The following is a 25,735-nucleotide window of genomic DNA, read 5'->3' on the forward strand; positions in this document are numbered from 1 at the left end:
AGCCCTACCAATGGGGTAGCCGCGCGTTTCGAAGGCCGGCCCGCGCTCCGTGTGACGTCGCCATGAGCCCTGAGCTTTATGGGAGTTGTAGTCTTCGTCCCGCCCTGCTCTGGTCTTTAGTATCTGGGCTGTGGGAGCCACGGGGCGCTGCGATAGGGGCTAGGGGCATGTTGCTCCCGCTAGTCGTGAAAAATTAAAGCACTACGGAATTGGAAGCTTTGGAATTCCAATTTCTCTCAAATAATCAATATACGCTTCTATGTTATTTTAAAAAATACGCTTCCAAAATTTTGGGTATATATGTTTCAAATTTTTTATTCAAAGTTTATGCAAGAAAAGAAATGTCTGGTGCCTAAGTGCCAGAGTTGGCTTCCCAGAAGGCTAATCCTCATTGAAATGGACAAGAAAATTGTCTAAGCATTTTTCACGAAAGATCATGTCTTCCCAAAAGGTTGTAAATTATGTCAAACAATTTCTGCCCCAGAACGATTCAGTACAATTCAGTGGGGACTCCGTGGTATGATTCCTCCCCTTGTGGAGCTGACAGCTGAATGCAGAAGACAGACACTAACCAGATCAACCCACAAACAAGCATAACACAGCAGTGGGTAGGTGCAAAAAAAGAAGAATCCTACCTAGGGGGCATCCTACCCAGGGGGCATCTTACCTAGTGGGCATCCTACCCAGGCTACCTAGGTGGTAGCCTACCTAGGAGACAGCCTACCTAGGGGGCAGTCAGGGGAAGTTCCCCAGGAAGGAAGTGGTTTCAGATCCAAAGGATGAACAGGCATTGAACAGGTGGAGGGGGAGAGCATGTGCAAAGTTCCAGTGGGAGGAGACCTTTGGATACACAAAGTGCAAGGAGCAGTGGGGTGGGAGCTGACGCCAGAGGGGCAGGGCCAGGCTGCACGGGGCTCGTGGGTCATGGGTCACGGGTCACGGCGAGGAGTTCTGTCTTTGTTCTGGGAGCAGTGGGAGCCCTGGGAGTGCTGTAGGCAGGGGAGAGGCATGTTCAGAGTTGCACCCTGACTTTTATGGAGAATGAATCACAGACGAACCGGAGTAGGTACAGGTGGACCAGTTGGAGGCAGCTGCAACGGTCAAGGTGAGAGATTACAGCGATTTTCATCAGGCTGGTGCAGTCGAAGCTGGGGAGAAGGCAGATTCTGGGAATGTTTGGGGAGGTAAAATCGACTTGCCGTTGGCCTGGGTTTGGTGAGGGAGAAGAGGGGTCAGGGCACCTGCCCCTAGCTCTCTGGCTCACGCACCGGGGATGCACAGGGAAACAGCCTGCCATGGACAAAGTGACCTAGAGGAGCCCTGGTCTTCCAGGTGGAGTCATAAAAGGGACAGCTGGACATAACTGCCTAGCACAGGGGAGAACCCTGGACTGGGATGTAAATGTGAGACGGAGATGGGACTCAAGCCTGAGGCTGGATGAGATAAACCAGGGTGAGAATGGATATGAGAGGGGAGAGTCTGGGCTTGGCCCAAGGACACCTGTGTTACAGGCAGCTGTGGGGCGAGCCTGCCCAAGATAGCTGGAGAGGAGGGAAAAGCCAGGAGGGCAGCATAACTACTGGTCCCTTGAAAGCAGAGCACTGATCACGGGTGCCCCACACCATGACGTAAAGCCACTCAGCCAACGAGGACGAGCTTTCTGGGACCAGGGGGATGAGGGTGTCCCAGCTGTGGGGAAGCTCCACAGGCAGTCTGTGCCGTCTCCAGGGATACGGCCAGGATTCAGGAAAACGGGCTCTGTGACAACAGGAAGTGTGCATCCTGGAGGGTGAGCGAGAGCTGCTGTCCTGCCCAGGGACCCCTCGCGCTCTGTGTTCTCTGAGCTGACCTGCTTCAGAGAGTTCCGCCCAGGAGCTGCCCTGGCTTCTGCACCTTTTGTGGAGGGACTGTGTCTCCTGCCAGATACCCACCTGCATCCCTCCAGGACCTGTGAGGAGGCAGAACAAAGTCCCCACGCCAGGTGAGGGGGGTGTTAGGTGCCTCGCACCCACCATACAGGCCAACTTGGGGAACTGAGGCCTTGTTTTCACGCTGTCCTTCTTGCTGGGGCCAGGATGATGGAGGTGACAGCATTTTCCAAGGCAGTGGAGGGGGGGATTCTCCCAATTGAACCTGGCCCCACCCCACAGGGTGGCAGAGATTGGCTGCTGTGAGGGAGGCAGACACTCCTGCATGGAAACCCCAGAGTGAGGAAACCAAGGACCCCCACCCAAGAAGCAGCTCCTAGAGTCCAGTGCAGGGTGCCGGGCCATGATCTGTGGGGCAGTCTGCTCTGCTGGGCCCACCCTGGCACAGGGACGGAGGACTCACCGGGCTGTGACAAGCCTGCCCCTCACTCCCTGGGAAGGAGAGGAGGGGCAGGTCCCGGCTGGGTGTGGAGTGGAGCCACGGAAGACTTCGAGTCTGGACTGCTTTCTCAGAGCTTGTAGTAGCTTGTTTATTTCTCAGTATCCACACAAGACTCACAAGATTGAGCAGCAGGAACGGGGCTTGGAGATTACCTCACCCAGCCTTCTTATTCCGCGGGTCAGGACGCCCAGGCCCCTGGCACCAGCCCCAGGACGCAGAGACCCCACCCGCCCAGCCTCTGGAGGGTTCTAGGCCGGTCAAGGGGGCTGCGTCCCTGCTGAGGAGATGACTGAGGCCAGCAGGAAGTGGGCGGGGATGAGGACGCTGGGTGCCACTGTTGACAAGGGGTGGCTCCTGTCCTGGGGTGACTTGGTGCCTCCTGGGGTGTGGTGGGGGATTGAGAAAGTTGATCTGCTCTGTGCCCCGCACCCCACCCCCGAGTCTCCCCGGCCCTCCTGCCCGCTTGCGCTTGGGAGGGAAGGCGCATGGAGCACGGAGCATCGGTGCGCTCTCCTTCCGCGGGGCGGGTGGCGCGGAGGACACACGCAGAGGGGCTCCCGCGTTGAGCTCCAGGACGCAGGCAACTGGGCAGACACCAGGTTAGAGGCTGGCGTCCTCTCCCAACTCCTATTAGGGTAGGTCTGTCCTCTCCCTGAGCCGGCCCCATAAGGTGCCACCGAGCCCAGGAGTAACTCTGCAGCCGTCAGCAGCTCTCCTTCGGGGGCTTCTTGGCTCCCGGCAGGAGCCTCGCGGACGCCGATGTGCGCTTCTGGTGTCGCCACTTGGCCCGGCGGTTCTTGAACCAGACCTGAGGAGGAGGAGGAGGGGCGCTCAGGCAGGCCCAGCCCCGGACCCGCGTCCCGCGCGGTTCCCAAGTGCACCGGCCGGGGCTTCAGGACGGACGCGGGCTGCGGGGCCGGCCCCGCGCAGCGGCTGAGCCACCGCCCCTCATCCGCTGCTGATGGGGACCGGCGCTCGGGCCTCGGGACCGGGACCCCTTTCCCACCCGGAGCATTCTCCTCGTCCGCCCCTTCCCACCCCCGCCTCCGTCCGACGGCGCCCGGGACGCCCCTTCAACAGTTTCGCGCTCTTCCGAGTTCCCCAAATTCCGGAACAGAAACGCGCGCCTCATTTGTCTTGAGCGGGGGGTAGGGGGTTAAAACTAAGGAAAAGAAAACGAGCCCGACCTCTGCTCCAGCCCGCGCCCTTCCTCCCGCGCCATCCCCAGGCGCCGCTGCCAGGGACCCACCCGGCGCCCCTGCTTTTCCGGGGCCTGTGCGCCTCCGCCCGCCACGCGAGGCCGACTCTTCCAAGGCTGCAGGCACCCACCTCCACGCGCTCTTCGCGCAAGCGAATGCGGCCGGCCAGGCGCTCGCGAGTGCCCACGTCGGGGTACTGGTTTTGCACGAAGAGCGCTTCCAGCGCCTGCAGCTGCTCCTCGCTAAAGATGGTGCGGTGGCGCCGCGTGCGCCGCTGTGGACCAGGGCCGCCTGCGCCGGGCGGCGCCCCGGAGCCCCCGGTGGGTGTGGCCAAGGGCAAGGGCGCCGCGGGCCCCAGCCTCAGCGGCCACGGTAGTCGCGCGCCTGCGGGACGAGGGCTCGGTGAGGCGCGGGCCGGGGGCCGGGCTCCGCACCCCCCTGCGCCGCCCCGGGTCCCTCAGCTCCCGCGCCCCGCGCCCACTCACCCAGGCCGGCAGCCGGCTCCGGGGACCCGCGGGGCGCCGCGCGGGGGCCGCAGCAGCAGCAGCAGCAGCAGGCGCAGGGCACGGCCTCGGGCGCCTCAGGCTGCCGCGGCTCCGCGGGGCTCTGGCTGCCGGCGGGCGGCGGGGGGCGGGCGACCCGGGCCGGGGGGCTGCTCTCGGGTAGGCCGGAGAGGATGTGCTCGATGGAGAAGGGGCAGGGCCGCCCGGGACCCCTGCGGCCCGCCGCGCCCCGCGCCGCCGCCATTCCTCCCGCCCGCCGGCGCCGTCGCCGCGGGAATATATCCGTCGGGGGGGCGCGCCGTAATCCCCGAGCCGGGCGCCGCGTCCACGCGGGTTAATCCCGCCGCGCGGCCAGGAGCGTACTAATCCCCGGCGGCGGCGGAGGCGGGCGGGAGCGGTCGCAGGAAGCCCTGCGCTGCAAGTCCATGCCCCCGACTCACAGGGCTGGCAGAGGCGCGCAGGGCCGCCTCCAGTGCCCGCCAGCCCCCGGTCCAACCCTGCGGCGTGGGCAAGGGCCCGAGGACGCCCGGACCACGGCAGACCCTGGGCGCGGGGCCGCCTCCTGGCCCAACTCCTGGGTGCCCTGGTCCTGTAGCCACCGCGACCAGGGCTGGTTCCTTGTCCCCTTCGGGGACCTACCAGGCGGAGGAGCAAGTCTGGAGAACACCCCCCCCAAACTGCACAGTCTCCTGGCCCCCAAACTCCTGAGCTCCAGCCTCAAATGGGGCCCAATACCCTCGGCAACCCCGCGGTCCCACCGCACTTCGGCCCAAATTCCCCCGCCCCCTCCACACACATACTTAGGAGCCCGGGTCTCAACCTCGTGGAGGAAACGGGGGTGCGGGCGGGAAGCTATCTCTGCTCATCACCAAACCCGCAGCCCCACTGCCCTGGGCCCCATCGGAGGCCCCACTTACGTGCTCCGGGGAAACTTATCATCTGCTTTCCGGCACTTCCCAGCATCCCCCAAATCATCCCACGCCTCCCCACCCTCCTCACAGCCATTCTTCTCAGGAGCTGACTCCCGTGTCCACACCCCCACTCCTCAGCTCCGTCCACACCGTCCCTCCGGGTCATTCTGCCCAACTTTGTCGGTGACCTGCACTTTGCCAAATTCCGGGAAGACCATTTCGTCCTCATCTAAGCAGTGTCAGACAGCTGGCCAGGACTTCTGCTGAAGGCCTTCTCTGGACCTCTGAAAAGTTACTGTGTGGCTCACAGGACAGAGCAGCAGACAGCCTGGCTTCTGCCCCAGCTGTCACTTCCTGGCTGTGGGATAGGTTCCTTCACCACCACCGCCACCACCCCACCGTGCCTCAGTTTCCCAATCTATAAACTGGCATAATAACAGTGACCTAACTCTCAGGTGCTTGGAGGGCTCAACCAGTTACTGTGTGCGAGGTTAGAACCCCGCTGGGCAGGGGCCTCCATGAACGGCAGGTACCATTAGGGGGGCAACACACAGTCTCATGCTTCTCCTCCCACCTCACACACCCTTCCTCAAGCTCCCTTGCTGACTCCACTCTGGTGTCAGTGAGGACTCTGGACTTCAAGTGACAGAACCTGCGGACTCAACTGTCATAAGAGTCCTGACACCAGGACTGCCCAGGATCTGTTAATCTGGAAGCTCTGTGAAGGAGCCACCACATCTGTGAGTGGTCCACCTCATGGTCGCAAGATGGCTGCCACTGCCCCAGAGCTCCCATCTCTTCCTACGTGTCCCTTTGGGTGACCCTGGAAACCTCTCCCAGCCAACTTCCCTCGCAGAACCATGTGCTCACCATTAGATCAGAGAGGCACCTGGGGGCCGACTACCCATTGAAGTCAGTTCCTCAAGGATGGGGGCTACAGGGTCAGTGGTCATAAAGGCTGGGCCCTGGTTGTTCCTTTATCCCTCCCCATTTCTGAAGCTTCAGACACCACCTCTGTGCCAAGGACTCCCCAGCTGATACCACCAGCCTGACTTCTCCCTCTGCTCCATGTCCCATTTCAGCCACCAATGAACATCTCCCAGTCACCATGCCTGGGGCAGACTCAAGATCTCAAAATCCATCCCTTGCCTGGTATTCCCCACCTTGATAAATGGGGCGCCTACCCACCTATCCACCTTGGTAGATGCACCATCTCTCCACCTGTCCACCTTGATAAGCGGCCCACCGTGATGCATTTCAAAGATGTCAGCAAATACTTTGACACTCCTCCCTTCAGGAGGTGAAATCTAATCCCCTCTCCCTGAACGTGGGCTGGCTTAGTGACTCGCTTCTAACCACTAGGAGGCAGCAGAAGTGACACTGTGGTTTTTGAGGCCAGGTCCTACAGCTGGGTGACACAGTTTGTCTCTCTCATCTTGGGATGCTTGTTCTCCGAGCTCAGCCACCACGCTGCGAGGAGGTGCCTGCAGCCACAAGGAGAGGACAGGCAGAGCAGTTCCCGCCAGCAGCTCCAGCTTAAGGACCAGCCAACAGCCAGTATGGAGCACCGCCAAGGGGTGAGTCAGCCTTCCGGTGGCTTCTGTCCCAGCCACCATCTACTGCAATCGCAGGAGACGGAAAGTGAGAACGGCGAGAGGCAACAATAGGAGGTGACTGTGGTGTCCTCAGCACTGAGTGTGAGGTGGCTGTCATGGGCTCTAGGTAACCAGACGGGTCCTGGTACTGGAATGCAATGCTGCAGATACAAACCCTAAACCATGGGCACTGGCTTTGTGACCAGGCAGCGGGGGGAGTGGGAAGGAACCTGCTGAGACTGACGGTGGGTCTTAGGGAAGGTGAGGAGAATGTACTGGAAGATGGAGGGAAGGAAACCCTTGTTGTGGAGTGGCAAGAAGTTTAACAACATTGTCACCTGTCATAGAACAGGAAATAGGAAATGTACCTGGTGAGGCAGATGATGTAGCTACGGAGATGCCCAGCAGGGGTGTTGAAGGAGCTGCCTGGCTTCCTCTGGCTCCCTACAGAGGAAGGAGAAAGAGATGTTCAAAACAAAGCAGCCAGAGTTAGATTTACACCTACCGCATGTATCAGCAATTCCATCCCTGGGATTCACCCTGGAGAAATGAAAACTTGTGCTCACACAAGACGCTGCCCATGAATGTTTAGAGCAGCTCTAATCACTATCGACAAAGCTTGGAAACAACTCAGACTCTCATCAGCTGGTGAATGGATGAACACGCCGGGGTCCGGGGTCCATGCACACCAGGGAGGAGCCCAGAGCGACAGCAACACGTGCAACAACAGGGATGGACCTCACACACATAGTATTTAGTAAACAACTTTCAAAAGGCTACATACTGTATGACTGCATGTATTGGACACTTTGAAAAAGGCAACATTGGAGTGATGGTGATGTAATCAGTGATTGTGGTGGGGGAGCACCCGAGGGAGTGGGGGTGGGTGCTGAGGGGAGGCTGGTTCCACTCTAGCCCAGGGGTTCTGGGGCCCCCTTTAGTGAGGTTGGGGTGCACAGCCTTCTCGGCCAAGGCAGCTCCCACCAGTGATGCTCCAGGGAAGGGGCAGCTGCAAGTCACCAGCTCACACCGCTGGGGCACTTCCTGCAGCCCTGCCACCCTCAGCCCACCCACTCTCACGTTAAGTGCACTGAAGTCAAACTCCCCAGGATTCTGGTTGGGCACATTTTCTGGATGTAAGTGGAAGGCTAGTGGGACAGGCTGCAGCTGCCATGGTCCCAAGGCTGTAACCTGGCACCATCCCCCTCTCCTTATCAGATATATAATGTACAAATATTTTCTCCGATTCTGTAGGTGGTTTCTCACTTTCTTGATAGTGTCTTTTGAAGCACAAGATGTCAAGATTTTGAATAAGTTGAATTGTTTTCTTTGGTTGCTTAAACTTCTGGTGTCATTTGTAAGAAGACATTGCCAAATCCAAGATCATGAAGATTAACCCTGATGTTTTACAGTTTTATAAATTATAAGTTTTCTAGTTTTAGCTCTTACATTGATGCATTTTGAGTTAATTTTTGTGTATGATGTTAGGTGAGGATCCAATGTCATTCTTTTGCATTTGGATATCCAGTTGTCCCAGTCCCATCTGTTGAAAAGATTATTCTTTTCCTCCTCGAATTGTTCCCCACCCTCCAGTTGCAAATCAATTGACCATAAATGTGAGGACTTACTCCTGGATTCTGAATTCTGCTCCATCGATCTATACATTTATCCTTACTGTCTTGATTACTGTAGCTTTGCAGTCAGTTTTGAGATTGGGAAGTGTGAGCTCTCTAACTTTGTTCTTTTTTTCAACATTGATTTGGCTATTCTGGTTCCCACAAACTTTCATGTGAATTTTAGGACCAGCTTATCAGTTTATTCGAAGAGACCAGCTGGAATTTTGATAGAGATTACATTGCATCTGTAGATCCATTTGGGGAGCACTGCCATGTTAACAACATTAACTCTTCCAATCCATGAACATAGGATGTCTTCCATTTATTGAGATCATCTATAATTTCTTTCAGTAATGTTTGTAATTTTCAGAGTACACATTTTTTACTTCTTTAATTTATTCTTCAGTATTTTGTTCTTTTTGATACTATTATAAATGGAATGGTTTTCTTAATTTCATTTTCAGATTGCTCACTGCAAGTGTATAGAAATACAATTGATTTTGTACATTGATCTTGTATCTTGCAACCTGCTGGATTTTATTAATGCTAATAGTTTTTTGTGGATTCTAAAGGTTTTCTATATACAGGGTAATGTCATTTGTGAACAGAGATCTTTACTTTTTCCTTTACAACACTGGTGCCTTCTGCTTCATTTTCCTGTCTAAGTTCCCTGGCTAGAACCTCCAATAAATCACCGAACAGCAGTGGTGAGAGTGGGCACTCTCATGTTGTTCCTGCTCTTAGAGGGAAAGGATTCAGTCTTCATCATAATGTATCATGTTAGCTGTGGATTTTTTTTACAGATGCCCTTTATCAGGTGGAGGAAGTTCCCTTCTATTTCAAGTTTGTTGAGTGTTTTATCACAAAGAACTGTTGTACAATCCATCTATTTTTTTCAGGAGCTAGACTAATGAACTAAATCATGGGTTTGCTAGAGACCACCACCTGCATCCTTTAAGTCTTTAGCCATGACATTCAACTCTGCTATTCTTCCTAAGAGAAAGCATTTTTTTCATCTTGGTAGGGGGCAGTTCAGGAGCTCTCACTTACAAAATAGGTCTTACTCTAAAGATTAGAAACCACTGCGGAAGTTCTGCCAAATGTTACATATGTCTATTCCAATTATGCATTCAGAAACTGGAGAATAGCCAGTGGGTAGGTTAGGAGCCCCCCGGCGTCCCCTGTGAGATGGAGTTGGGTCAGTACTCCATTTATCGCCTGCCCTCTCTATATTCCCAATCCAACGGAGAGGCCATGATGGCACATTGGGTCCCAGGGACCAGTGTTAACATGGAGACTGTATCCAATGGCTCTGAGATGGCCTGGGTTTTCCTCTTCTCCAGCATAAAATTACCTGAGGAAAGGGACATACGTACCTTTGCAGAGGATTAGGGGCATCAAGCCTACAAACACTCTCCACAGTGTTGCCGGATCCTTCCTCACGGGAGGAGACTTCAGCAGACGAGGTCTGGGTCTGAGAACTGGCTGGAAACTGAGCAAGGGATCGTGACACTCCTTTGGGTCTGGTGATTTCAGTCTTTTGCTCTTCTATTATTTTATTTTTTAATGTGGTAAAAAATACATAGCATAGAATTGACCGTTTTAACCATGTTTAAGTGTACATTCACAATGTTGTAAGTCATCATCATTATCATCTCAAGAACTTTCCCATCATCCCAAACAGAAACCCTGTACCCATTAAACGCTAGCTCCCCATTTCCTCCTACCCTCAGCCCCTGACAACCAGGGGTTATGGCTGAGTACCATTGCATGTATACATCACATTTTAAAATCCATTCATCCGTCAGTGGACATTTGGGTTGTTCCTACCTTCTGACTGTTGTGCATAGTGCTGCTGTGAACATGGGTGTATAAGTATCCGCTCGAGTCCCTGCTTTCACTTATTTAGGGTAGATACTTAGGAATGGAATTGCTGGATCGCATGATAATTGTATGTTTAACTTTTGAGAAACTGCCAAACTGTTCTCCATATCAGCAGTACCATCTTACATTCCCACCAGCAAAGCACAAGAATTCCAATCTCTCCACATCTTCACCACCATTTGTTATTTTCCCTTTTTAAAAAAAAAAAAAAATTTGTAGTCATCCTAATGGATGTGAAGTGGTAGCTTATGTTTTTGTTTTGTTTTGGTATTTTGGCAGCACGTGGGATGGTTCCCCAACCAGGGATCAAACCCGGGCCTCCGCAGTGAAAGTGCTGAATCCTAACCACTAGGCCACCAGGGAACTTCCCGGTAGCTTATGGTTTTGATTTACATTTCCTTAGTGACTAGTTATGTTGAGCATCTTTTCATGTGCCTATTGGCCCTTTGTAGAACATACTTTTTTGGGGGAAATACAATCCAAACTTGCTGATTTCATGTATTAATTTATAGACCTCAATTTGATTTTGTATATACTTTAAGGTTTTCTATGTAAATGACGATATCACATGAACATATTATCTGCTAGTGTTACTTCTTCATCTACAATCTTTATGGCTTTCATTCTTTTCTTCCTTTCTTTTTTTCGGCACAGCATGGCTTGCAGGATCTTGGTTCCCTGACCAGGGATTGAACGTGGGCCCCGGCAGTGAAAGTGCTGAGTCCTAAGCACTGGACCGCCAGGGAATTTCCAGGCTTTCATTTCTTTTTCTTGTGTTATTGAAATGTCTAGACCTCCAGTAGATCATTGAATAAAAATTGAGACATCAAACATCTTTGCCTTGCTTCCAGTCTTAGAGAGAAACAACTCAGTCTTTAAGCCCTAAGTATGATGATAGATGTAGGTCTTTCATAGATGCAGCAAAGGTTATATTTTTCATAGATGAAGGAAAACCCATCCCCTTGCTTTTCCCAGTTTCTCAAGGCTCATAGCCTGTTCCTCCATCTTCAAAGACGGCAACAGTAGGTCAAGTCTTTCTGACCATTGTATCATTCTGACCTCTTCTCCCCCGCTTCCACTTTTAAGGGCCCTCATGATTACATTGGACCCACCAGAAATAATCTCCTTATCTCAAGATGATAAACTTAATCACAATTGCAAAGTCTCTTTTGCTATGTAAGGTAACATATTCACAGATTCTGGGGCTCAGGATGTAGACATCTTCGAGGGGACCATTATTATGCCTAGCACAGTTTGATCCCTGGTCGGGGAACTAAGATCCCATATGCCACGCAGCATGGTCAAAACAAACAAACAAACAAAAACTAAAAAAAAAACAACAACAAAAAACCGGTATCTAGTATTTAGATAAGCCTCAAAACATATTTAAAATGAGTGAGCAGAGTTACACTTCTCTTAATGGTAGAGTCACTTGCTTTGGACTAATCCTCCTATGGATAACAATGATAAACTCTGAACAATATATTTTTTAAAAAACTGAAAACATGGATATGAACAGGTAGAAACTAGGAGGGTCAACACTTGTACCAACACTTAGGACCTCAGCATCTCTTTTTGGGGGCACACAACAGAAGCACTGGGGGACTAACCATCCCAGTTGCACACTGAGAGCCCTGCTTCCTGGGAAACTGATGAACAGGGTGACACGGGTGAGGGGTGGAGTGTTAAGCGACAAGGCATTTGGGTCCTTGGAAACCCCCATGGAAGCACTGGGGCAGACACAGACTGCTTCAGTTTTCAACTGTCTCGAGGAAGCAGGGACCAGCATTTTAGTCCCTATGCCGGTTAGTCCTTGTCTGCTGTGTAGGTGGCTCCATCACCCAGGGCAACATTCCAAGGTGGAGGCAGCTGTGCACCATTGGTCGCCAACACTCAGAGGCGCAGGATGGGTGAGCTGACCACTGAAGGGGTCCACGACACCATCCGCTGGTCCACACCCACCCGCTGGTCCTCCTTGGTGAACGGCCTGCCTTTCCACCTCGCCACCTAGGTAAACAACACCTAGAATTCCGTTCACCTTGGTAAATGCACACCTGTCCACCCAGGTAAGTGGCCCACCCACCCATGTGCCTCCTTGACACCCACCTGCCCTCAGAGCTGCCCCAGCCTCAAACTGCATGCAGTGCTGGACACTCCCCTACTGCCACCCCCAAATCTCACCAGTTCTGCCACCCCCTCAGTGCCAATGCAGATGCCGGCCACCTGGGCCCCCACAATGGCCTTTCTACATACTCCCGGCTACTCTCCTGGCCTGAGACCCTCCCCAAAGTGAGCCTGCTGTGGTGGCTCAGGTGCGCTCTGCATACAGATCCAATCACGGCACTCCCCTGCTCCAAACGCTCAGGATAAGAGGATCAGCCGCCTTATCTCCGTGCTCCCCCAGCCCCTGGACTCTGACACCTCTGTCCACCTGCCCCAGCTGGCCTCTGCCTCCTTCCTCCAGCTGCCCAGACTCTGGGTCAGCTCCGCCACTGCGCCCAGCTCGCAGCCAGCCCGGTGCTCTCAGCCCCATCCTGGGGTTCAGCGTGGCTTCTGCAGAGGGGCCTTCCCTGCGCACCCCACCTGCCCGCCGCCAGGGGTCTCAGGCCCCCTCCCCCTGCACACGCTCCCTCCACAATCCCAGTCGCTCCCGGCTGCCCTCCCTTCTGTTTCTCCGACTAAAGAGCGGACCCAGATGCTTCCAGGACTGGTCAAAGCTGGTCAGTGCCAAGAGACAGGGGCAGATGGGGGGCAGGAACTCCGGGGGGTGAGGAGGGGGCAGAGGAGCATCAGGGGCCAAGGGAATGGATCTGCAGGTAAGTCCTGAGGAACCACGGGCTTTGGACAGTCAGAGGCCGGAGCACAAGGTAGGCCCAGCAAGGTCCAAGGCCGGTTTGGGGGTTAGGTCCCATCAAGTGCGGAGGTGAGGCCAGAGGGGAGGCGGGGAGCGTGGTCCCTCGGCAGCCAGGGTGGGGGCGGGGAGAGGTCCTGGGCGCAGGACCTCTGGGGAAGGCGGGGGGCTGGGGAAGGCGGACTCGGGATGAAGGTGGGAAGTGGCCCCCACCCTCCCTCTCCCCGCAGCGCCCACCCGGGCCCCCTTTCCTGCCCCCTCCCCGGCGGGACAGGCGAGGCCATCAGGATTCCCCTGATTGCTTTCTTTCATGCCGGTGCCTTTCTCAGCAGCAAACGCCCGCTAATGCCTCCTTTATCACGGAATTAGGGGATTTAGGGCCCACAGCACAAAGAGGCCCTCGATAGCAGCCGTAATCAAGGGCCAATCGGCCGATCTCGAGCGGGCCCGGGAAGAAAGCGAGCGCGGGGATTAGCGCGGCGGGGCCGAGATAGCATCGCGCGGCCGCGGGCTGAGGCCGCCGGGGAGGGCCGGCCGCGCCGCGGAGAAAGGCCGGCTTAGCCGCTCGGCGCCGGGGATTCTGAAACCATTAGCGGGGATTAGCACGAGGGCTAATCTGCTTTGGCCGCTCAATTGTCAGCGGGACGCGCACGCGGGGGACCCCTCGGTGGAGCGGCCGCTGGACCTCTGCAGTCCAGGCCCCGGGCTGGTCTCGGTTTTCTCAGCGGTGACTGGGCCAAGCCCAGTCCCGAGAACCAGAGGAAGGGATGAACCCTTCGGTCCCTCAGGCCAACGGGTTATGCGTGCACCTGGCCCAGCAGGTGTGAGTGGAGCCTGGGTCTTGGCTGCAGCCTCCACCTCTGCCAGCCTCTGCGGGAGGTCAGGGCACAGCCCCTGCCTGTCCTCAGGGACCCCTTCCCTTCTCCTGGCCGGCTCCTCCCCATCCTGTTCCCCTCTGCACTCCACGTCTGGCTCTGTTCATCCCTTGTGGACTTGATGCCGGCCTACCCACTGAGCAAGGCACACACCCCTCCCCATCCCACAAGGCCAGGAAGCAGGTCGCAGACCAAGAGGATGCTGTCCGAGGCCAGGGAGGAGCCACTCCTTGCAGACCCTCCATCGCTCCCTTGGAATCCCATCCCAGGGTGTGGACCCCTAAGCCGGCTGATGTGATGCCATCTGCGGCCTCCCCAACCGCTTATTTTCAGCTCCTCATTAGGTGGGGCAGGGTGAGGACTGTGCAGACCTGGGCCTCCATAGATCCCAGAGAGGTCCTCTGTCTCCGCCTGGGTTTTCCCATCCGAGAAGTGGGGCTGACTGAGAGGAGGAAAGGTCCTGGCAGGAGGCCCACTGACCAGGGGTGCCACCTGTGTTTACTGCTGCCTTCTGGAGGGACATGCCCCAGGCCCCACTCCTTCTCCTGCGTTGGTAATGACAGGCTCCGGGAGTGGGGGACTTAGAGGGGTGTGCATGCACCATATGGTTGCCCTGGGCGCCTCTTCCATGGGGATGTGCCATGGTCACCGTGCCTTACTTGAGTCCACGACTGGAAACAGGTGGCTGGGCTGGAGATGGCCAGGCAGGCCATCAGTGGAGGACTGGGCGGCGCCATCAGTGGAGAGGCTGGTGGACCTCCTGGTCCCATCCCGCGACCCTATGTCCTTTCCCGTGGCTGAGACTGGGGACTTTAGAGCAAAAAGCTGCACGGGGAGGAAGATACAGGGGTGAGCCTCAGGCAGGTGCATCAGCAGCGCCCGTGGCAGCGTCCAGCGTGGGCGTTGGACGTTGGGGAGGGTGGGCGATGGTGGCTGCGCCGGCCGAGCGCTGACTGTTGGAGGCTGCAGACAAGGTCGGGGTACAAGCGATCCGCTCCGAGGACCTGGGTCTGACGGCAGTGAGCAGGAGGGGCCTTCAGATTGCCGGCCGAGCGCATGCGCGGGCCTGCGCCGGCCGGGCGCGCAGTGACGCCATCAGCGCGCGCCGCACGAATTCCGGGCGTGAGCAGCGCCGCTCCCCCCAGCCTCGGTTCTCTCTCTGTGAGGCCAGGACCCGAGCTCCCTGCCGGCGTCGCGGGTTCCCGCCCCGGCGAGTTCGGTTCCTCCCCCACGAGCGGGTCCGGAAAACTTCCTGAGTGTCTCCGGATCTCCGAGGCTGGGAGCTGAGTCGCCCTGAAGGTCTGCGGCCTTTAGCTGACGGCACGCGGGCACAGCTTCTCCCCGCGCCCCGGCCCCGGTCGCGGATGTTTCTTTACCTCCCCGATCACAGCCCTGGGTCGGGGGGTGTTCCCTCGGGCCGCGAGGATAGTGGGCTGGAGGCGGGGCTTCAGGGTGCGGTCAGCCTGGAGGGCCGCCAGGGACAGACAGACAGGCCTGTTGGCCCGAGAGCTTGAGCCCTAGACCGCTTTTCAGCGGGGGGTTGGGCGGCAGGCCACTGCCGGCTGCTGAGCAAGGGCGCTGGGATGGCCCATCTCTGGAGGTCACTCGGGAGATGACAGTCCTGTGGCCAAGTAGGGCCACAGGGCCAGGCCCAGCCAATGGAGGAATAAGTGGGAGTGGCTGGCCAGGCCGAGGAAACAAAAGTGACAACAGTTGGGGAGTGTCAGGCGTCAGGGCCTAGACCAATCTGAGCAGAGGGGAGGTTACTCTTAGGGATATTCGCCAGATGGGCGTGGGAAGAGGAGAGCTACAAGGCCACACCAGGGGCCACCATGTTTTCCGTGGTTCACTCACTCTGTTGGCCTAGGCTACGTTTGTCCACGATCCTAGGTGTTCTCTGTGGTCCTCCCATTGTCCTTTTCGGCTAGTTCTCCACTGTGCCTGCATCTCTCTCCTTGGCTCTGTTGCCAGATCTTAAGGAGGCAGGAGATCCTCAGACCCCCCCCCCCCGATTCTGTGACTTATACAAAGGATCCTGGTTCAGGGAATCTGAGAACACGTAGGAAGCAGAATGTCAGTGAGGAAAATACTCTGGCATCCTCAGCTCAGATTGTGTTTGCTGTGAAGGCTGAGGGCACAACCCAAAAAACAGATTTCTCTTTGTTGGCTAAAAGGAGAGAGACCCATTTGTCAGGAGTGACTCTTTGTGTGTGTGTACTAAGCTCTGATTGCCATTCATCACCTACACAAGGACATGGAAAAACCAGAGGACGCTTGTGCAATAGTGGGTGAGGAGAGGCCTCAAGGAAGTGGGGGCGGGGGGCCCTGGAGAGCAGCTGCCTGAGGGCCTCTGTGATGGGGCTGGAGGTTGGCCAAGTCCTGTCCCAGGAGTGGCCACCACCTCACCCTTTGCTCCCTTGGCCTGTGTCTGAGGCCATTGTCCAGGGCACATTTTGTGATGATCCCAGGCTCAAGATGATGCCAGATGGTGAAGGCTGCCTGAGGCTGAGTGGCTTCCAGCTGGGCACAGAGGCTCTGGCTGTGGGCAGCATATGGTGACCTGGAGTCTCCACACTCAGCTCACATCTCTCCTCTGATATGCAGACCCAGTCACCTCCTGGGGCTCTCCCTGGCCCTGGCCTGTGTGTCCAGGTTGGTGAGGGATCACCCTGGAAGTTGATTCTTTTGCCTCCCGACTGCTCAAAGATCTGCCCACATCATTCTGCCCCTTTGCCCCAGTGCTGCAAAGGCAAGGTCCCCTGCCATCGGCCTCCTCCCTGCAGCCTTCAAGATCTTGGTTAAATGCAGCTGAGCTCCCTCCAGGCATCTGCCTGCCTCTCTAGCCACTCTCCACCTGCTCACTTCCCTCCAGCCTTGATGGTCTTCTCTCAGCTCAGAGACCCCACCCCGCCTCAGGTCTCAGTTCCAGGAACTGAGGCTGCCCACTTATTCCAGCTACCTGTGAACAGGCGGGGCCAGGGTGGGGGACCAGTGGTCCACTGGGGCTGGTGGATTCTCCAGGCTCACAGCCCCAGGGGACACAGGCCCAGCTCAACCAACTTTTCTGGCTGGGCTACCTGCTGTCCACCTTGTGCTGTGTGGCACAAGAGAGGGGTCCCTCCCCTCCTGGGTACAGGTCCCCATGCCCTTCTTTCAGTTCAGAGTAGCCTGTCCCCTTCCTCCTCGTGAAAGGGGATGGAGACAGGACTTGGGGTGCAGTCAATGAGCAGACGCCATTCCTAGAGGTCAGAATTCCAGGACACTGAGTCCCCTCAGGGCCCAGCTCCTGGGCTCTGCCCGCTCTAGGAACTACCTGGGACCCTGGGGCACTGCCAGCAGTCTCCCGTGAGGGTTCACTCTGTGCAAAGCATTGTTCTAAGTGCCTTACAGACATTACATCATTCCAGCCTCATAGCCCACTGGAGTGGGTTCTTGTGTCACCTCATTTCACAGGTTGGGAAATAAAGATTAGGTGGCTTGCCTCAGCCTGTGAACAGGGAAGCTTTGCTGCTGGGCCCTTTCTCCTGCATCTCCTGTGAGCACTGAGGGCACACACACAGCCTGGTCCTTCAAAACCACATTCCCTTGCACCCTCAAGCCCACCCTCGGCCCCCAGATCTGCCCCAGACACCAGGTGCTGTGTGAGGTTGCTGGGGTGAGGAACTCTCTCCCAGAAGGAGGAGCTCCAGGAATGGGACCTGCTTGCTGGGAGTCTCCTGCGGGCAGGTTATTTCCCAGTCTGAGCTAAGCCCTTTGTGTGGCTTTTGCCCTGTAGTCCCTTGGACAGGAAGTTCCTTCGGCCCCTCACAGCCTGGGGCACTGGCTTATCCCATCCTGTTCACACCTCCTCCACCTGGCTTGTGGGTGGTGGTTCCCAGCCAGATCTGGGCCACAGGGGCCCTCCAGTTCAGGGTTCTTTGGCCCCCATGCTGGGCTGGGCTCCCAGCTGTGCCTGGGTCCCGGGATAGGGGGTCTTCAGCAAGAGGGACACCTTCCTGAGGTTGAGCTGTGGGGTGAGGGCTCTAAGTGCCCACCCCTTCCTGCCCCAGGGCTGCTACCTCCCAGCCTAAGTGAAGGATTAAGAAAGGACCTCCTGGACTTCCCTGGTGGCACTGTGGTTAAGAATCCGCCTGCCAATGCAGGAGACACGGGTTCGAGCCCTGGTCCGGGAAGATCCCACATGCCGCGGAGCAACTAAGCCCATGCGCCACAACTGAGCCTGCGCTCTAGAGCCCACGAGCCACAAGTACTGAGCCCGTGTGCCGCAACTACTGAAGCCTGTGCGCCTAGAGCCCGTGCTCCACAAGAGAAGCCACCGCAATGAGAAGCCCGTGCACTGCAACGAAGAGTAGCCCTGCTCCCTGCAACTGGAGAAAGCCCACACGCAGCAAAGAAGACCCAACGCAGCCAAAAAAAAAAAACCAAAGGACCTCATGCTCAGACTCTCAGGGGACCAAAAATTGGTCACCCCAAAGCAGTGCCCCTTGAGCAGACCATCACAGGGAAACCATGAGGGGGTAAGGTGGGCTGGGCCACAGGCTGCAGGACAGACAAGAGTCTGAGAGCACTGTCTCCAGGTGCAGCCACCAGCGTGGGGCAGCTCTCCTCTGCCCACTCAATGTTGCCTGCCAGGTGACCCTGCAGGATCTTGCCCCCAGGCCACAGGCAAGGCCTGGATGGAGGCCAGATGTTCCTTGGCCTGGCGTCAGGCCTCCCAAGGGGTTAACACTGTGGCCACAGCTCGCTTGCCCACCAGCCTGCCTGGCCCCAACAGTGTCCTCGGATGAGGAGTGGGCCTGCCCTTGGCAGAGGTGTGGCCACCACTGCCCACCCACAGATGGGCTGACACAGGGACAAGAGGCTGCAACAGGATCCAGTTTATTCTGCCTTGGAAGGGTGGTCCTGAGAGTGGCAGGTGCCACCCTGTCCTGGGCGGAGGGAGGGCCCAAGGGCTGGTTAAGGCCAGTGGCGGGAGAAGCGGGGAGTACGCAGCCCCTGGAATGCAGTGAGGCCAGGCTGAGGCCCGGAGGCAGCTGTGGTAGGCCGGCGTGATGCCCCTGCTGCCCAGGGTGGAAGGCACCGGGCTGGGACCAGGCCATGGCTACAGGGCCGTGACCCAGGCCGCACAGGCACCCCGGGAAGTGGGGCACAGGGTCACAGAACACGAAACATGAAACACAGGCATACAAGTAAGCACGTGGACAAGTGGGCACAGATTCACAGGCCAGAGGAACACCCGGTCTCAGCTGGACACATGGACACCACGGCGGTGTCATACAGACCACAAGGGACACATGGACCCGATGGCCACAGGGGACAGCCCTGGGCCATGGACTGTAAGGGACAGGAGAAGGGGACCTTTTGGCACGACTGCACTGGAATTGTGAGAAGGGGGCGCTGGGGGCAGCCCATGCGCAGACCCCGGGGCTCAGTCTGTCTTCCACACTTTGTTGAGCAGCTTCACCACCTCGTCGTAGATGACGAACACGATGGCCACGTCCAGGCACACCCGGCCCAGGCGGGGGACGGTGCCCTTGTAGAACCTGAGGGAAGAGGGTGAAGAGAAGAGGAAGCCAGCTTGTCTCGAAAGTGTGGGTGGGTCCAGAGATCCGAGGGAGGAGCAAGAGCAGAAAGAGCAGACTCCCTGGGGACAGGACAAAGGGAGGGCCTGGGGTGGGTGGACAGGAGGTGAGGTGTGGCCCAGGTGGAAGGCGGGGGCCTGGGGTGGGGACGGCAGCCCTGCCCCTCCCCCACTCACGCCTTGGGCCCCTCGTTCCTCAGGATCTGCAGGCCGCAGTCCCACGTGTTGCGGTACTTGTGCGCCTCCAGGCCCTGCAGAACACCAGCAGCTGCGGGATTCAGCAGCCAGTCCCACCCCTTCCCGGCCCCGCCCAGGCCCCGCCCCCACCTGCATCCGGGTCTTGATCACGTCCAGAGGAGTGTTCCCGAAGACACTGGCTGCGCCCGCGATGGCTCCAAACACGCCAGTGATGAGCGGGTTCATGGGCTTGTCGGGGTTGTCCCCTGGATGGGCGTGAGGGCTGCGGTAAGAAGGGGACGGAGGACAAGGGCTGGGTTCCAGGCCTGGAGGTAGGGTCTTGGGGAACAGACGCACCTCGGTACCAGTTGCGCAAGGAGGTCATGACGAAGAATCGAATGGCCTGGTTGGATCCCTGCTTCAGCACGGTGGCCGTGAGGCCCTGGTACGTCCCCTTCAGCCCTGGGGCGGGCAGGCACTGCGGTCACACTGACGCCTCCAGGCCCCGGCCCGCAGGAGCACCAAGGCAGGAAGGGGAGGTGCCAGCCCTTTCCAGCCGGACCCAGGTCCGTAACCCCACCTGAGGGTAAGGCTGAGTGGCTCACCTTGTTCCCGCACGATCTCCCTGACCCCGTGGAAGAATCCTCTGTATTTGGGGCTGGGGGAGGTCTGGTCATGGATGAACTTCACCTGAGAAAGAGGGAAACAAAGGCGCTGGCTCCCAAGGGTCAGGGCAAGGGCACACCTGGCCTCTGAAACACGTGGCCCCAGGAGCAAGAGGGCCGCCTTACCGAGGAGCCTCTGCCGTCACGTCTGCTGGTTTTTCCCCACAACTTAGGCAGCAAACACGTGTTACCTTATGGTTTGTGCTCGTAAGTTTTTTAAGACCTTGTCTTCCCACTGCCTCCAGAATAGAGTCCAGTCCACAGAAGGCTCTTCCAGCGGGCCTCCTGCTCCAGGCTCCCCAGGCAGACCCCTGCCCACCTTGATGGTCTCCACCGGGCACAAGACCACCACCCCGGCCCTCTCTCACGCCTGTCCCCTACCGAGACCTGCCCACCTTGATGGTCTCCATGGGGCACACGACCACCACGGCCTCGGCCACACCAGCGCCCAGGCCGCACAGCAGCCCGCGCGTGCTGTCCAGCCGTCCCTGGGCGTCCCGCATGTGGTTGCTGAGAAACTCGAACATCCCGAACCTGGGGTGGGAGGCAGAGGCATGAGAGGGGCCGCCGCGGGGCCGGGACTCCCTCCCGCGGCCCCGGGGCCCCGAGCCCGCCTCACCTGACGGCCGCCTTCGGAATGGAGCCGTAGAGCAGGGAGCTGAGGCCGCGGTACAGGCCCAGGACGCCATGGTTGCGGACCGTCTGCCGCACGCAGTCCCCTGGGGGAGGGGGCGGTCAGCGACCCCACCCGCCGGCCTGCCCGCCCCCGCCGGCCGCCCCCACTCACCGATGCCCCGGTAGCGCGGTGGGTGCGAGCGCTCGTCCAGCTGTAGCTGCGTTTTCACATACTCGGTGGGAAAGGTGATGCAGATTTCGATGCCACCCGCCAGGCCGCCTGCGGGGAAGGACCGAGACCCGGACCGCGCTGAGACCCCTCCCCCTCCCTGCCGGCGTGCCCCTCCCCTGCCCCCGCCCGGACTTTGCCCGTCGCCCGGGAGCCGGGCCCACGCCCCTCCCGCGGTCCTGGCGGGGGACCCGGGGGGACACGCGGAGGGGCCCGGGCCCGCCCGGAAGCGCGGCCGGTGTCCCGGACCCACCCGGAAACGCGGCGGGGTCGGGTGGGGGTCGGGGTCCGCGTGCGCGTGCCCCACCTGCCAGGATCGCCTTCCCCGGGTGCGTGAGCGCGGCCTTCCCAGGCGCTGGTGCGCCGGCCGCCAGAGCGCGGGGCGCGGGCATGGCGGGCGGGGTTCGGGGCCCGGCGGCGGCCTCGGGTCCGAGCTCCTGCGCTCGGTCTTGGCGGCGGCGGCGGCGCCGGTTATGGGCCGGGGCGGGTCGGCCGCGTCGCTCCGGGGCTCCGCCCTGCGTAGTCCGAGCCCGGCCCTGCCCCCGGGCCGCCCGGAGCCCGCGGGAAACTAAGGCCGGGTGGGCCGGCGGCCCAGCCAATGGCCGCGCGGGCCCGACTAGGCACCGCCCCCGGAGCCCCGCCCCCGGGGCGCGTGGGGCCGCCCCCTCCCTACCGGGAGGGCGGGGCCGCCCCGCACCCAACGCGCTGCGAGGCCGCCGCGGGATTCCAGGTTCCGGGCGGCGCACACGGTGGGGAGAAGACCCCTGACAAGCCCTGCTCACCGCCCTCCCCCCACAAGAGGCTCCGCAGCTCTTCTGGCCCCTCCCGCCCACGCCAGCACCGGCGGGGAAGCTCGGCCCGGATAAACAGACTTTCATTTAATGTGCGAGTTACACGTTCTGTCCAGCGGGTCTGCAAAGTGACCCGTTGGGTGGGGGCAGCTCTGCCAGCGCGGAGTGGACAGGGCGCCGTTCCCCTGCGCCTGGGAGTACTTGCGCTCGACTCCCCAAGAGTGCAGGCTCCAGCCAGAGGGCCCAGGGGTCGGAGTCCACCTCCTGCGCAGCGGCCGCAGCGGTTGCCTCGGGCAGTCAGTGGCCGCCCCAGGCCCCGGGCGGCTCAGAGGCTGCCATCACTGGGCTCCAGCAAAATAAATGACGTCAAGGCGTCCCGTCTCCCGTGGGTTCTCTGCGCTTCTGGGATGACGCGCTCCTTGGGGAGGTTAGTGACCCGTAGAGGGTGCTGCACCCGGCGCCCTCCCCGCGGAAGCTGCACAAGGGAGCCGGCGGGGGATTCGGCAGGCCGGGCCTGCAGTGGGCCTGTTGTCTGCGTAGCGGCGGCCTGCGGAAGAAGAGGCCCAGGGTGAGGACTCCTGCTGCCCCCGAGTGGCCAGGGGTCCAAGGAGCAGGGTTCAGGCCAGCCCAGACCACACAGGGGCTGCAGGGATGGTGGGAGTTGCTGTTGTGGGGCCCCTGGAGGGCTGGCCAGGCTGTAACCTAGTCCCCACACAGACACCTACTTAGCTCAGTGGGCTGCGTCCATGCATGCCCATCAAAATATTAAGAAACAGACTGACATTAATGCTGGGTGGGCCTGAGTATGGAGGACACAGGTGTGGGAGGCCTGAGGCTCCGTGCTGCCTGCCCACAAACTTCAGGCCTGTGTCCCTCCTGCAGCCTCTGTGTAGAGGACACCAACCGCTCTGACTGCTCACGGCCAGGCCTTCCAGGCAGCTTTCCAGTGCAGAGCAAGCGCAGGCTTGTTGCCTGGGGCCAGGCAGTGGGGGGGGTGGGGGGGGGACACAGCAGTGTTTGTAGCTGGGCAGCCACCAGGCATGCAGATCTGGGAAGATGAGGCCATGCCAGTCCAGCAGTCCTGGAGCACTGACCTTTGTTCTCCCTGTCCATCCCACCCTGCCCGAAACCCAGCCAGGGAAGGGCAGGCAGTGTCAATCACTGCCCCACTCTCCTCCCCTCCCCAGGGGACTAGGGGCTACGGGCTGCCCCCTACCAAACAGGAGAGGGGCAGGTGCCACCATGTGCTCCTCTCACTGCCACAGTCTGTCTGGGGCATCCAGTCTGTCCACCTGCAAAGAGGAGAGTGCCGAGTGGCTGCCTGACAGGCTGCGTGCGGGCTGGGCCTGGGGTTGGTGGGGGGCTGGGCAGCAAGCACACAGCCTCCAGGAGAGTTAGAGCTGAGGCCGGGCACACAGGGCACCCGCCATGACCTCTGTAACCAGGCAGAGATGGGGCGGGGGACCCTGGTGAACCCCAGCCTCCGCTGCAGCCCTGTGCCTTCAAGTGGGCACTTGGCTGCCAAGGCACCAGAGTGGTAGACAGTGACAGCAGTCCATGGGTGCAGCTGAGTCCTCTTCTGGACATGGGGACACTGCCAAGACAAGGCAGTGCTTCCTGCTTTCAGCTAGTCCAGGCTGCCCATCCCTCTTAAGGAGACCAGTCAACTGACACCTGGGACTCACCCCCCGCAACAGCCAATCTGAGGACAAGCTGCCCCCCGCCCTTCCTCCAGGAATTCCCAGATGCTGCCCGTGCAGTGCTCACAGGCCTGTGCAGATACATGGACAGGGAGGAAAGAGGGTGAGGCGTAGCCATGGGGCTGCGGGGTGGTCACACTGTGTTCTCCAGACAAGAGCAACTGTGTGTCTGGGACTCCAAACAAGCACCTGGGTGAGAAGAAAGTCACGTACATGTCCGGCACATACTCAGATCTGGGAGAGACCAGACCAGCTGGGACCAAGCAGAGACAGCCCTCCCCTCCCTCCATGAGACCAGGGCTGAGGAGAGGAGCCGGACAGTCTGAGCTGGGCCCATGGACTCCCCTGGGAGAGCCCAGGGGGTTGTTCCAGGAGGGTTGGCCCTCAAGCTTCCCGGATGAGTCAAGAGGCCCAGGGCCCGGTTTTCCACTCGGGAAGGGGCCCTGGCCTTCTTGTCCGGGCCCTCGGCCTCACAGCACTGTCCAGTCGGCCAGGCCCCCCACTGCCTGAGCAGCCCCCCTTGAACCCCCTCAGCTTGTCCCAGACAAGCTCCTGTCCTGCCCTCCAGCCGTCTCTGCTTTAGTCTTCCCCATCAGTGATGATAACCCTCTGTTTCTGATGTTCAAGTGCCAAAGCAGTCATCCTTGGCTTCTGTCACTCCACACCCAATCCATGTGCACGTGGGGATGGCCGCCCTCTCACCCCGAAGGATCACTGATGGCCTCTCACTCGAGTCAGCACCACCCGAGGGCTCCCGGCTCCCACCCCTGAAGCCTGTTCTCAGCAGCAGGCCCCTCACCTCAGGTCCCAGGTCCCACTGCGAGTATGACCTGAGGCCTGACGACAGCCTGTGCCCCCCGCCCCTATCCCCAAGGCCCTTCTTTGAACATCTGGCACGTTTCTGCCTTTACCTGCCCTGGCCGCTGACACTCCCTTCAAATGTCCCCAAGACCAGGCCCCTGGATTCCTCTGGGCTCTGCTCAGGGCCACCTTCTCACTGAGCTGCCTTGATGGCCCTGCTGTGAAGCTCCATTGGCACCGTGGCCCCCGCACCTGCCCCACCCCCAAAACTCACCCCCTTCAAACACTGTGTCTGTCACCTGTCAACCTCACTGAATGTGAACTCAACCGAATAGGGTTTTTTCTGTTTTGCCCACTGATAACCATTACCTGGAATAATGCCCAGCACACAGGAGGTGCTCAAACATTTGCTGAACGGTGAGTGTTCTATTTGCCAGCCTCCGGGCTGCTTCAATACCCTCCACTCTTTGCTTTACAATTCATTTCGAGAACTTCTACGCAATAGGAAATCTCGTGTCACCGGACCTTGGTGGCAGGCAGCTTCACAGGCTCACAGGTCCCCGAGTCCTGGGACTCATTAAGCCCCCCCAGGCTCCTGCCCCTCAGTTGTGGGGGGGCAGGGCTGGGGCTCAAGCTCCATGGGAAACACTGCTGAGCAGGGTCACATCTCCAGGCTGCCCTGACCGATCCCACCCCCGTGACCACAGCCCAAGGGAGGCCCAGGCACTGCACACCACGGCATCCGCCAGTGAACCACCCAGCAGCAAAGTGTAACTACAGCACCAGCACGAAGGCCCCACCGTTCCAAAGGTCTCCCGGGGTCCCCCTCCTGGACCGTTGCACAGCCTCTGTCCCTAAGGCCCCGTGGGTGTGGCTATGGCTCTGTCACCACCAGCCCACTGGTCTCAGCAAGTCACCCAAGGGTGGTCCCATGGGGACTGATAGGGCTTTTGAAGGTCCCAGGACACAAGAGAGGGGAGGGCACTTGGAAAACCCCAAATACCAGCTGGCAATGGGGCCCAGGATGTCTCATATGCCAGTTGGGATTCATTTACAGAGGGGTCATCAGCCTACCATCTGGGTGACAACCGCCCCTTTGTCTGCAGTGCTTAAGCGCCAACGCCGGAACACCAGCACTAGGGCTTTCGCAGGTGGATTCTGAACAAGCGGAGACCTGGTGGGCTTCACGAAGCTGGGGATGGGGGGACGTGGGGGCGCATCTGGCCCACAGGCCAGGCGGGTGTTGGAGAAGTGGGGTGAGGAGGACTCCCTGATCCTGCCAGGCCTGCTCAGGGGACGGGGGTGGGTTTGGGGTGCACCGAGGGTTTGATGGGGTCCCCAGGGCTGTCCGTGCAGGTGGCGCTGATGATTG

At 59.0% G+C, this 25,735-nt stretch overlaps 3 protein-coding genes across 5 annotated transcripts in view; all 3 read right to left on the reverse strand.

Annotated features, from left to right (window-relative positions):
* Positions 1 to 38: 38 nt before the first annotated feature.
* On the reverse strand, positions 39 to 16,725 carry GSC2 (goosecoid homeobox 2). 2 transcript variants are annotated; one of them, XM_022551373.2, is made up of 4 exons: positions 14,464 to 16,725; positions 6,947 to 7,022; positions 3,700 to 3,953; positions 39 to 3,178 (listed from the first exon to the last, which is right to left on the reverse strand). In XM_022551373.2, the coding sequence occupies exons 1-4, from the start codon at positions 14,572 to 14,574 to the stop codon at positions 3,074 to 3,076; spliced, it is 546 nt and encodes a 181-aa protein (XP_022407081.1). In that variant the 5' UTR covers positions 14,575 to 16,725; the 3' UTR covers positions 39 to 3,073. The 2 variants fall into 2 exon arrangements, with proteins under 2 accessions (XP_022407081.1, XP_022407082.1); XM_022551374.2 differs by lacking the exon at positions 14,464 to 16,725 and having other exon boundaries at positions 4,055 to 14,151.
* A 1,560-nt stretch (positions 16,726 to 18,285) lies between these two features.
* SLC25A1 (solute carrier family 25 member 1) lies at positions 18,286 to 21,575 on the reverse strand. 2 transcript variants are annotated; one of them, XM_022551271.3, is made up of 9 exons: positions 21,379 to 21,575; positions 21,015 to 21,122; positions 20,847 to 20,946; positions 20,623 to 20,761; positions 20,168 to 20,252; positions 19,920 to 20,024; positions 19,713 to 19,828; positions 19,563 to 19,636; positions 19,126 to 19,347 (listed from the first exon to the last, which is right to left on the reverse strand). In XM_022551271.3, exons 1-9 carry the CDS (start codon positions 21,461 to 21,463, stop codon positions 19,233 to 19,235), a joined length of 927 nt encoding a protein of 308 aa, XP_022406979.1. In that variant the 5' UTR covers positions 21,464 to 21,575; the 3' UTR covers positions 19,126 to 19,232. The 2 variants fall into 2 exon arrangements, with proteins under 2 accessions (XP_089750953.1, XP_022406979.1); XM_089894827.1 differs by lacking the exon at positions 19,563 to 19,636 and having other exon boundaries at positions 18,286 to 19,347.
* The window catches only part of CLTCL1 (clathrin heavy chain like 1), a 32,271-nt gene continuing 27,963 nt past the window's right edge, over positions 21,428 to 25,735 (reverse strand). The window contains exon 3 of the mRNA XM_089894840.1: positions 21,428 to 22,409. Coding sequence (XP_089750966.1) covers positions 22,229 to 22,409 — 181 coding nt within the window. The 3' untranslated portion in view covers positions 21,428 to 22,228. The remainder of the gene's footprint in view (positions 22,410 to 25,735) is intronic.

Source organism: Delphinapterus leucas, chromosome 14, assembly GCF_059928025.1.
Source record: "Delphinapterus leucas isolate spDelLeu-1000000601 "Yukka" chromosome 14, BTC_Dleu_Yukka2, whole genome shotgun sequence".
NCBI classification, from domain to species: domain Eukaryota; kingdom Metazoa; phylum Chordata; class Mammalia; order Artiodactyla; family Monodontidae; genus Delphinapterus; species Delphinapterus leucas.